The following is a 12,081-nucleotide window of genomic DNA, read 5'->3' on the forward strand; positions in this document are numbered from 1 at the left end:
ATGTCTTCATTAATGTGAAATGAAAAGACCACCTTAGGTAGGAAGAAAGGAACAGGCCTGAGAACCACCTTGTCCTGACGTAGAATCAGGAATGGGGAACGGCAGGACAATGCCGCTAACTCAAACTCTCCTGATGGATGTAATGGAAGTAAAAAGACAACTTTCCATGACAGGAGAGAAAACATGATGTCTTGAATGGGCTCAGCAGGAGCGCGCTAAAGACAACGTTAAAAACCCATGGATCTATGGTAAAACTATAAGGAGGTGCCAGGTGGGCGACTGCTTGAAGAAAGGTCTTTACCTGGAAACGAGAAGCCAGATTTTGTTGGAAAAGAATTGACAGAACGATAGACCCGAGTCAAGACCTGCTTGTAGAAAACCAAAAATGGAAGTGAGAGAAAAGGACATCGGGACCAAACCCTTGTCCTCACTCCACCAGAAGAAAGCCTTTCAGTATCTGTAGAGATACGCAAGGATGCTGGTTTTCTGGTCCTAATCATGGTCTGAGTGACCTGATGGAAAAACCAACCTCCCTCAGGACTACGGCCTCAACGGCCATGCTCTTAAACTCAGACTGTGAACTCTGATGGAAAAGGGGGCTTTGAGAGAGAGGATCTGGACAGCCTGGAAGCTTCCAGGGGGCGTACAGAGTATGTTCACCGGGCCCTTCTTGGCCCGTCGATTACAGAGAACTCTTCTGCCTTAATCCGTTTCACAACTCTTGGGGAAAAAGGGGAGAGGCAGAAAAAAATAAGGCAGTTGGAATTGTGACCCTGATATTACTAGAGCATCGCCACAGATGGCTAGCGGATCCCGGGACCGGGCGACGACGTCCGGGGAGCCACATTTCGGCATATCTGGATGAAGATGGCGGGGCTGAACGACCACTTGCCCGAAGAGAGACCCTGATGGCTCAGAAAATTGGCTGCCCGATTTTCTACCCCCAGAATGTGCACAGCTGATATGGCGAAAACGTGACATTCTGCCCATCGCAAAATCCTTGTTACCTCTATCATAACCAATTTGCTGCAACCTCCACCTCGACGATTTATGTAAGCCACGGCCGTGGAGTAGTACGACTGTATGCGGACCGGATGGCTGGCAAGGAGGGTATGCCAGTGGCGAGGAGTAAAGAAAATTGCCCTGATTTCCAGGAGATTGATGGGGAGAGCGGCCTCTTGGGCGTTCCAGCGGCCCTGCGCTGTGTGACAAAGAAAAAACAGCTCCCCTACTGAGGAGACTGGTGTCGGTGGTGATGACCTGCCACCGGAGAAGAAGGAAGGACTTCATTCATGGGACTGATGCCGATAGCATCACCAGGTGAAGGACTGCCTCACCTTAAGAGGTAGAAGCACGGGACCATCCGGGGAGATGGTCCTCTTGTCTGAAGATAACCAGAGGGCCATGGAAATGGGCAAAAGGAATAGCTTCCATGGCGGCAATCCTTTTCCCTAGAACTCTCCTGCGAGACCCTAGGGGGAGAGGAGCTGGTTGCTTTAGAGTATGGGTCCCCTGGCAGAGGGATGAAAACCTCTCCTTTGGAGGGAAGACACGGGGCTTGGGTCGTGTCGAACCTTAAACCTAGAAACACCAGGTGCTGAACAAGGGTGAGGGAGAACCTCTCTCTGTTGATAATCCAGTCGAAATGGACCGTAGCGTCCAGAGTAAACTGAAGACACTTGTCGCAGTCTCGGTGGGACGGTTCCTTGATCGTCCAAGTAGGGAAATATGAGAATCCCCTTGGAGTGAAGGATGTCCATGACCGCTGTCATGACATGAATAGTCTGGGAGCAGAGGCCAGGTCGAAAGGGGGGCCGTGAACTGATAAAGATCCTCCTGGATCGCAAACCATAGGAACCTGTGATGCTGAACACAAACAAGAAAGTGAAGAAATTCTCCCTGTTCCATGGAAGTGATTACCAAACGTAGGGACTCTGTTCTGAAAGGCAGATCCGAACGTGAAATTTCAATCGCTTGAGGTCCAAAAACGGAAGGAGCGGTCCGTCTTTCTTCGGGACTATGAAAAGAATAGAGTAGAACCCCGAAAACCGTTCATTCCTGGGGACGGATACGATCACTCCTTTGTGTGGTAGGGAAAAAAGAAGGCCTGAAGAACCCCTGGGACCTGCGACGTATGTCTTGGCGGGCGAGACAGAAGGAAACGTCTTCCTGGAGGGGAAGAAAAGTCAATTTTTCTCGAGATTGAAGCAACCTTTTCCTATTAAAAGGACTTTAGGCTTGGACCGGGGAAGCGAGGTGCTTTTCCCGCCAGTGACAAAATTATTTGATCCAGCTTGGATCCAAAAGGTCTAGGGCCTTGGAAGGCAAAGCCAGTGAGGCCAGAGAATACAGCGTATAGCAACGATGTTGCTGGTAGCCGTGGCGGATCGGCCAGCCGCATCAAAAGGAAGCGGTCACAAGATATTTGCCGGCATGGGCAATCTGATCTGCCAGATCTGGCAGCTCATTCAAAGGAGCCTAGAATACCCTAGCGAAGCATTCTTGCCCAGGCAGACATTGATTTTGACACCCAGGTGGAGGCAAATATGGGACAGAGAGGCGCTAGCTGACTCAAAAGCTGACTTAGCCAAGGATTCAATCTGTCTATCCGTAGAATCCTTAAGAGATGCACTACTCAGTAGAGATAAGACTGTCTTGGAAGACAGGCGAGAATCCGGCGGATCCATGTTAGGGAATTCTGCCCATTTATCAACAAGATCTGAGCTAAAGGGATAAAGAATATATAGCTTCTTCCTTCCTGGGAAGCGCTTTTCAGGGTGTTCCCAGTAATTAAGACATAATCATCACAAATTCCCTGTGATTACGGAAAATGCCGGGAAGGACATTTTACCCGTTTGAACACAACCGAGTGTTCCTGAGTAGGTGCCTCGTCCTCCCTTAGGTTCAGAATTTTGGGCAATTTGCCAAGATGAGGCTATAGAGCATCTTTTGGGTCTGGTCCATATATGACTCAGACTGAAAATTCATATCCAATCCAAAAACCACCTCTGAGGAGTGGGCAAAGCTTCTTTTGCTTTGTACCCGATTTGACAATGTGAAGGTTGCAGTCAGGTGCGTGCGAATCACCGTGAGAGGTGTTAGTAGCACTGATGGCAGAAGACCAAGGAGGGGGCATGGGAAGGAGCCCGCTTCTTTTGCTTTGTAGCCGATTTGACCCTGTGAAGGTCGCGGTCAGGTGCGTGCGAATCACCGTGAGAGGCGTTCGTTGCACTGGTGGCAGAAGACAAATGTGGAAGTCGATCCAAGACCTGGACCAGGGACTGTGAACCTTTTGTCAGGTCTGAGACCAACTGTGACATGGCAACAGCCCACTCCAGAGGGAGGGGAGTGCTCTCATCTTGGGTGTTAGAGGGCTTCTGTGTAGACACGGTTGAGGGGCTTCAGGACAGCCAGAAGAAAACGAAAAAAAACTGGCCTGAATGCCACTTATCTTTTACAGATGGCACAGGCGTCGTGGATTATAGGGACAGGAATAGGCCTTCCTGAGATAGGGCAAGAGTGAGGGACTAGGGCTACTGTTGGGGAGAGCTAAGCCCTCGTGAAGAGAAAATAACCAGTCTGGGCTGGTCCTACCTGATAACAGAGACGGCGCTGTCACCGCTCAGGGTGCAGTGTCCCCCAGATCCAGTGCAGGTTAGTGATGGACGCCTGCTGTGCCCTTTGAAGCCAGAAGTCGATGGTGACAGACACTGCATGAATCTTCACACGCCTTGCAGACAGACACACTATGCGGGGGGCATGTCTCAGGTGACCGGGAGAGAGGGATAGAGAAAAACACTCTCTCATTATGCCAAGAAAACACGCTCATCGGAGGGGGCGGGGCTAAGCGTGCGACATGCCCTGATTGGTAGAGAGTCCGGTAAGGGGGAGTGGCTAAGTGGAAGGCGTCCGCTGATTGGCTGGGGTCCGGTATGGGGCGTGGATACACAAGAGTCCGGGAGAAGGCCCAAAGCCGGGGGCTAAATTAATAGAGGACATGGCATAATGCGAAGCCTTGGCACCCGCAGAGACAGAAGCGGAAAGTAGGGGCCCGTTTTATTAGTTATGCCGCCGGAGGAGTGCACCGGACAGGGAGAGGAGATCCCATGAGAGGGGAGAAAGCGTGCGATAAATACGAGCGCTCAAAGAGGGGGCGTGGCTCTGGCCAGGACGGAAGGATGAAGAAAAAATGGCCGCTGTCGTGCAGTGACGCCATATTCTGTGCGGCGTCCTGTCGCGGGTACAGAGAAAGTGAAGGTGCCGGGCAGCGATATAACCGGCGGAGGGAATGCGCCCTGTGAAAACAAAGAGGTGCGGACGCTGCAGACCCGGTGTACAGATGGAGAGCAAAAGTGCGACATACTGCTGGTACCCGAGAGATGTCCGGCTCCACTTGCACATAAGGTGAGGATCGTCCAGAGGCCCTTGTGGAGAGGGTCGCTAGAGACGAAAATCCTTCTTCCCACACCGTCTCCAAACAGTGTAGAAGACGGCATCAACCCCTTCAGAAAAGGGGGGAGGTCACCGCTGGTGACCACCGTCTTCCTCTCAGCCCTCTCCGAGGAGAGGGGTGAGGAGAGAAATGGCGAGGACCAGCCACCATAGACCCTGGAGCACCCGTGAAGGTGACAGGGGATAGTGTCCTGCCTGCGGGCCTGAGAGTTACGATGTGGGTGACACCACACTGCTCGCTCAGCTGCATAATACGGGAAGGCAGGGTGAGAAATTACACCGTTTCCCTGAAGCTGTATCTGAAAGACAAAGGGAAAATGTTAATAAAACATAACAATACCTGTAAAGAAAAAAAGGATTAGCTGGGATCAGATCCAGGTCTGCCTCCTACAGACACTAAGCACAAACTGAGGTACTTTGTGCCTGTCGGTGGGTGTATACTGTGGAGGAGGGGCTACTTTCCTTTTTTTGCATAGTGTCAGCCTCCTAGCGACAGCAGCATACACCCATGGTTACCTGTGTCCCCCAATGAAGCGAGAAAGAAAGCAGTGAATACCCAGAATAGGCGTGGGTGCTAACTGTACTAATTAAGAATGTGCAGCAATAAGTCCTTACCTGAATACTGTTGCTGCATTTGGGGTGGACTGCAGGGAGAGGGAGACTGGGGCATCTGGTACTGCTCAGAACCAGGAGGGAGAAATCCAACAGATGGGCTGCAAGAGACATGGAGATGATGGGACAGGACGGGCTTTATTAAAACCATGAAGCCAATGGAAATGATACACACATGTAGCCAGGCTGGCCACTAAGACTAGACTGAACAGCATGGGATGAGGAATCCTTACCACTAAGTTATTAAGTCACTAAGCAGAACAGGATGCGGAAAAGCAAAAATTTGCTTGTTTGTATGATTTTCCATTTGTGGGAAGAAGCCACTAAAATATGTTTTGAGATAGTATATTCAAGTTCTCTATATTTCTTCTACAATATCTTTAAGGCGGGAGTCACACTACTGTATAAGACGGCAGAGTGCTATGCGATAAAACATCACATATCACCCTGCCCAGTGTCATACTGTGGGACAGCTCAGATCTGCGAGTATTTTCTCATGCCGATTCAGCATGGTGCGACTGGCAGCGAGACGCCTCTCACTCGCAGCCATACAAGTGTATTGGTGTGTGTGAAACATCGCACTGCACTCAGATATCATCTCAGTACAGGGTGATCCCTGAGACACAGGCAGCAGAAGAGATGGAGAAATTACTTTCTCCATTTCCTCTGCAGCTGTGCTCTGATACGGTCATGCGAGAGGAGCACAGAGCACCGACACTCAGATCACGCTCGCAGCAGAGCAGGAGCCGAGGGTCATTAGCATATTGCATCCGATGCCATACGCTGCTGTGATTCCAGCCCAATACTGCTTCTATTATCTATTATATACAATATGTTTTGTCCAAATAGAAATTGTTAATAGGGGCACTAACCAAAACATTATTCCCCATACACAGGGTGGTGCACACCAAGTACAAGTATCCTTTCTCAGAAAGCTATATAATCAATCTGCTCTGCCTCCCCTGCGCTATTATAACATAGTGCCTGCAGATTGTTCAAAAGCTGCCAACACTATAAAGAACAAAAACACCTTGTACCCATACTGGGATCCATATATAAATTGTAATACTAAAACCGGACATGCAATGCAACAATGAAAGTCAGTTTACCTGGAGCCATTTTGTTGTGCTGGTGGTATAACACTGTAGTATACTGGCATCCCTCCGCCTGGCATGGCTCCCTGCACCGACTGGTTAGCCGGTACAAGTACAGATTGCGGATAGGATTGTGGCACAACTCCCTGTGATTCATTTCCCACAGGAACCTAAATGAAAGTGCAAAATTAATCTTAAAGGGGATTTCTACTTTATCATTATTTGAACAAATGTGTTCAGGACCCGATTTGGTGGCATCTACTATCATTTTACCAAGTAGTTTTGGTTCTCCTCCTGTTCTAGTTAGTGCTGGTTTCCTCAAACTGCACAGCTCTCCTGTTCTCAAAATGGCAACTAATGAAGGAGCATGTGCCCAGATCTGTCCATCATTTCCTCCAATCAAAAAACAGATTTCCTATGAGTAGAATGATTTCATTGGAGGAGACAAATGGACAGTTCTGGTCACATGCTCCTCGATCTAATGCTATTTTCAGAATAGTAGAGTTATGTAGTCTATAATGACAGATGCATTACCAGGGGAGCAGCGGTTTATCAAGGAGGAGCTTGCCGTTAACATAAAATTTTAAGAAGCATCACAAAAATGTGTCCTGAACATACAGAGGGTGAAATAAGTATTGAACAGTCACCAATTTTCTAAGAAAATATACTTCTAAAGGTGTTATTGGCATGAAGTTACATGTAATAATGTGAAAGAAAACTTATTTAGTACTTCGTACAACAGCCTATGTTGATGATGACAACTTAAAGACGCTTCCTGTATGGAGAAACTAGTTGCATGCATTGCTCAGGTGTGATTTTGACTCATTCTTCCACACAATCGCTCTTCAAATCCTAAAGCTTCCTTCAACTATATGAAGTTTGCCAGTGCCATATGCTGAAAAACAGCCCCAAACCATGATGTTCCTTCCCACCTCCAAACTTCACTATTGGTGCGGTGTTTTTGGGGTGACGTGCAGTGCCTTTTGGCCTCTAAACTTGGTGTGTATTATGGTATTCAAAGAGTTCAATTTTGGTCTCATCTCAGCAAACTACATTCTCCCAGTATTTCACAGGCTTGTATAAATGTGGAGCAAACTTTAAGCTCGCTTGAACATGTTTTTTGTTCAGCAATGCAATTTTGCGTGGTGAGAGTGCATATACGCCATGGAGGATGAGTGTATTACTTAAGAGGTTTCTTTTAAACAATTCTACGTGCTGATTTCAGGTCTTTCTGTTGCTCTCCACAAGTAGTCATTGGCTCTTGGACAACTTTTCTGAAATCTTGCGGGGAGCACTGGGTCGTGGCCGGTTTATGGTGAAATGATGTTCTTTCCACTTGCGGATTATGGACCCCAACAGTGCTCACTGGAGCTTTCAGTAGTTTAGAAATTATTCTGTAACCAATGCCATCAATATGTTTTGCAACAATAAGGGTGTGAAGGTCTTGAAACAACTCAATGGTTTTACTCATCACAAGAGGTTTCTTGTCTGGTATCTTGGTAATGAGACATCCTTTTTTATAAGCCATCAGTGGAACTATCTGATATTTTTCACTAAGTGGCAGGATTGCTTTCTAATTACCTACTGATAGATTTCATCTGGTGTCATGATTTTCTATGGCTTTTTGCACCTATTTTTTCATGTGTTCAATGCTTTTTCCCTGTACCATTTCTCATTATTACACAAAATGTATTGACATTTATAGTTTGATTTCTTTGCCTTTGTGGGTTGGATGGATTTTAACTGACATCTGGTGAGAATTTCATGTCAATAGCACCTTTAGAAATAAATGTACTTAGAAAATCGGTGACGTGATCAATACTTATTTCACCTGCTGTACAATAAGGATTAAGAATAAAATCTTCAAATACTTTAGATATATTAATTTAGAAAATGCTAAATAGTACACACATCTTTTTACCCTTTCCCTCCAAGTTTAAACTCTGTTATTTTTAGAGAGTTTATAATGAAGGTGTTTCAATGGAAAACCAAGCAATATGAGTTAAATTACAAGAAAAAAAAACAAAAAAACCAAAAAGCACAATGCTGGAAATCTGACTATGAACACACTTACTTGATATGAAGGTAATGGAGTGTACTGCACCATCATGCTCTGCATCTGATTCCCTACATTGCCTCTTTGGCTGTTAAGGATGGCAGGACTTTGTGACTGCTGGACACCCATCATACCTTGGTAACTTGGCGGCTGGTTGGATATTATGGGCTGCATACCTATGACACAAGAGAAATCAATGCTAGGGCTACATTCATGCACTTTTGTACTGACCGTTTCTAGGACAAAACACTGACCCACATTTTCATTGATCCATACACATCAACGTTTCCAATCTGTCACACTCAGAGCTTATTTGTATGCTCAAAAGTGGCCATTAAGGTCTATGAAAATCCATGAGACATGGATGAAAAATGAAGACATCTTATTTACTTCAGAGTTCCATCCGTTTTTCACTGATCCATTTGTTAAGACTCAATGGATAAAAAAAATAATAATTCAGCCGTTTTAACTGCTTAATGTTTTTAAAAACGGAGGAGAAATAAAAAACAAAACAAGTAACACGAGGGCAAAATGGATGACGAGAGAAAAATTGTCCTGTTTTATACAGATATAAAAACGGACACAGATTTATGAATGTAGCCTAACAGCACACACAACATACAATAATAGAGTGCTATGTGGGCAAGATGCTCAAAAAGGTGGAAACAACTCATTTTTATCACTGGACGCCCAGTAGAAATACTAAGGAATTTAAAGGGTTGTTCTAATGTTCCCTTTTCAGGAGGTGCTGCACTCCTGAAGACTGACAGTTCGCACCAGCGGCATGGATGTGTCGCTAGTTTTCACTAGATGCTCTCCCACGCGGTTTACAGAGACAACTTTGGCACTGCAACATGGAAGAAGCATGGGGGGACGGAAACTGGACAGATCAAGACAGCTTCAGAGTGCTGCAAGCAGGTGCTAAAGCAAAGAGCCTAAAAGCCGCGTGTTTCATACCTAGGAAACTGGATACTCGGACTGTATGGTGGCCGTACTCTAGGCAACAAGTTCTACATTCTAATAGGAGGTAAATTGCAATCCTGCTCGATTTTACAAGCACTTTACAATTTTACCTATTACTTGAGACAGCCCGGTTAAGAAACCACATCACACAATGGCATGAAATGAGACCACACATTGCACATAAAAAGGCAATTACATGAATACATAAAGCTAACACTTCATAAGGAAAAGTACAGAATCCTACAAATACTCTGTATTTTGAAGGTGTCGTACCAGGTTGTTGAGTCGGCTGGGTGACCTGCTGAGTGCGTTGTGAACTGTAGGCCGCTGGGTGCGAGAGAGGTCGGTATTGCTGGCTAGAGTTTGAGTACTGCCCAGTAGGATAATATGAGACCTGAATCTGGAATACAAAAATAAGTGAATATCAATGATAAGATACACACAAAAGACAAAAAAAAGCTTAGTAGTTCTTATGTATACTATGCCCAGCCCAACGCTTGGCTTATCTAACCAAAATTCTTGGGTGTTCTTAAAAAGCAATAATTGTGCGCAGAAATGTGAACCTATCATGTACCTATCAATTCTAAGGGGAAAAAAGGGACATTAAATGAAATTATTTGTTTTTTTCAAATTCATGTAATTGGTAAGATCAGATCACTCAGAAGATTTCCCTCAGTATTAGATGGACCCAGGTTTTACTTGCAAGACCAAACTTAGGGAATTCATCACTGTTCCCCAATAAGCAGTGAATGAATTAAACACCAATCAGAAAAATATTTACCTCACCTCCTGCAGGAGCATGAACTTTACTAAGGATAGAATACTGCTACTCATCAGCCATTATAGGATGCCCCGTTTACTACTAAAGGAGGACACAACTGATTATCAAGGTTTAATGTACTAGAATAGCTGCTTCTAAAGGGTTAATTATCTTGAAGAGGACATGCCTGCTTCTCAATGTTTAATCTCCTAGAAAATGTAATTGCTTCTTGTCAAGTGTTAATCTGACTCTCACTACAAACACGCACAGCCCTCAGCTCCAATGAAGAGAAGACTGACAAGATTTACTTCTATGGCTGCTTCCTCTAATCTCCTCCTGTTGAGGTTTCATACTATATAGGCAAATTGTCTCTTCAGAAAGAGGACTGGAACTAGTGCCACCTATAGGAAGTAGCAATCCTAGTGATGTCAACCTTTTAACGAGCTTTGTCACATGACTTAGGATAAAAGCCAATACCAGAATCTCAATTTGCAGACACAGTTTTGGGGTACTGCCCCTCATCAGTGCAAAGTGGTAGATCTGGTCTGGAGGCGTTAGAGGCGTCTGACCGGGACCCAAGGGGTATCGTTTCTCCTGGCATATTGTGACATGTCGATCTCCGCATGGAGAAACGATACCCTTTGGATCATAGTATGTAGGAAATCATCTAAAACTAAAGAACAAAGCTTCCAATGTGTTTACAAGCTGCCCAGGCTCCCTTCCACACAGTGGTATCTGCCAATATTTCAACAACAGGGAGCACAACTTTTTAGGACAGCAGTTTCCTTCTCTAATGATGATGGGCTCTCCAAGTTAGAGTATGCCACTGAAGACCATTAATTGTGCCAATATATTTAGAATATGTTGAGCCCCAAACCCTTTCCGTAGACCAAGTGAAAAGATAACAGACTTTATGCAACCATGAAGAGACAGATGTAAAGAGTACCTGTCACCTGTTTGGGGCTCACCTTTTAATTTAAGACAATAGTGGACAGTCGGAGAAAGGGGATTTTAACAAGTAAAATAAAAAAAAATGTCCACGAGTGCCCCTATTGGCACCTACAAGGACCAGATTTCGTACTATGTGCATTCTTTGAACAATCCACAGGACAAGGGATGATTACTAGATCAGTGGGAAGTTTGAACACCAAACCAATTGCCAGAAGAGGGACAAAAGCTTTGTTCAGCGATCCGCTATCCGTGGCAGTTCCATGGAGAATAAATGCCGTGTCAGGACCAATGCTGGAACACCTCTATTTAAGTGGTAAAAACAAAGTCTCCGATCTGATCATGGCTCTAAAAGAAAGCAAGATGAATATCTGCAGTGGCCAGAAGGGGGCGCTTACCGTGCCAGCATGGATTTCAATGTATATCACTAGTTAGCATATTTTAGATCTACAGCTAAACAAGGGAGTTTGGATTCTGCATCAGAAAATGGAGCACAGACTGCTGCATGAGGAATCAGCTCACAACAGGAAACCAGAAACTCAAAAAAATAATAATGGTAAGAGTAGACACTCTAGAGTACTCTAACCTTAAAAATCATTTCAGCAAGGACAAGACTTAGAGTGCAGTGACAAAGGAAGGAAAAAATAAGAAACTAGTCTGGGTAAGAGCTGAAGCAGTTCACATATTCGCCTGTAGGGGTCAGACCCTACTCAGGATAGTTTTGAAAGAAAGAATATAATATAATAAATGAATGTCTATGACCAAACAGTACAAATTCCCGCATTTAAGTGATACATACTTGCTGTGGAGGCTGCATGAATCCCTGTGTTGGGATGACCTGCTGTGTGGGAGACGGGTGCCCTGAGGAAGGGTAGCCTGGAGTGGGAATGGCTTGTCCCCCAGTTGTCATGATGAATCCAGCCTGCTGCGGATGCTGGGAGATCAGTGGAGACGGATAGATGGCAGTGGTGGGATCAGGTGCCTCAGAGGAGCCTTGGCGACTCAAAGTCATCTGTCCAAAGTGACTATTTAAATCATCAGCCTGATGGAAGGGGAGGAGGAGGGACAAAAAACAGTCAGATCGTCTGTAAGGCTAAGACAGCGTGTCCCATCTACCAATAGTATGAATAGCTCGCACTCTGGAAGTAACACACGTGACAATGGTTTGGATGTTGTGCACTGCGGTGGTCAATGAC

The 12,081-nt window shown here is 45.4% G+C and overlaps 1 protein-coding gene across 6 annotated transcripts in view; it reads right to left on the reverse strand.

The window, feature by feature from the left end:
* R3HDM2 (R3H domain containing 2) overlaps positions 1 to 12,081 on the reverse strand; it is a 136,983-nt gene that overhangs the window by 12,376 nt on the left and 112,526 nt on the right. For 5 of the 6 annotated variants that reach the window (XM_077297718.1, XM_077297719.1, XM_077297722.1 and 2 more), the window contains 5 exons: positions 11,685 to 11,927; positions 9,451 to 9,577; positions 8,233 to 8,390; positions 6,174 to 6,328; positions 5,068 to 5,165 (listed from right to left, as the gene is read on the reverse strand). In XM_077297718.1, coding sequence (XP_077153833.1) covers positions 5,068 to 5,165; positions 6,174 to 6,328; positions 8,233 to 8,390; positions 9,451 to 9,577; positions 11,685 to 11,927 — 781 coding nt within the window. The remainder of the gene's footprint in view (positions 1 to 5,067; positions 5,166 to 6,173; positions 6,329 to 8,232; positions 8,391 to 9,450; positions 9,578 to 11,684; positions 11,928 to 12,081) is intronic. The other variant, XM_077297724.1, reaches the window with a different exon arrangement.

Source organism: Ranitomeya variabilis, chromosome 3 (assembly GCF_051348905.1).
Source record: "Ranitomeya variabilis isolate aRanVar5 chromosome 3, aRanVar5.hap1, whole genome shotgun sequence".
Classification (NCBI taxonomy): Eukaryota; Metazoa; Chordata; class Amphibia; order Anura; family Dendrobatidae; genus Ranitomeya; species Ranitomeya variabilis.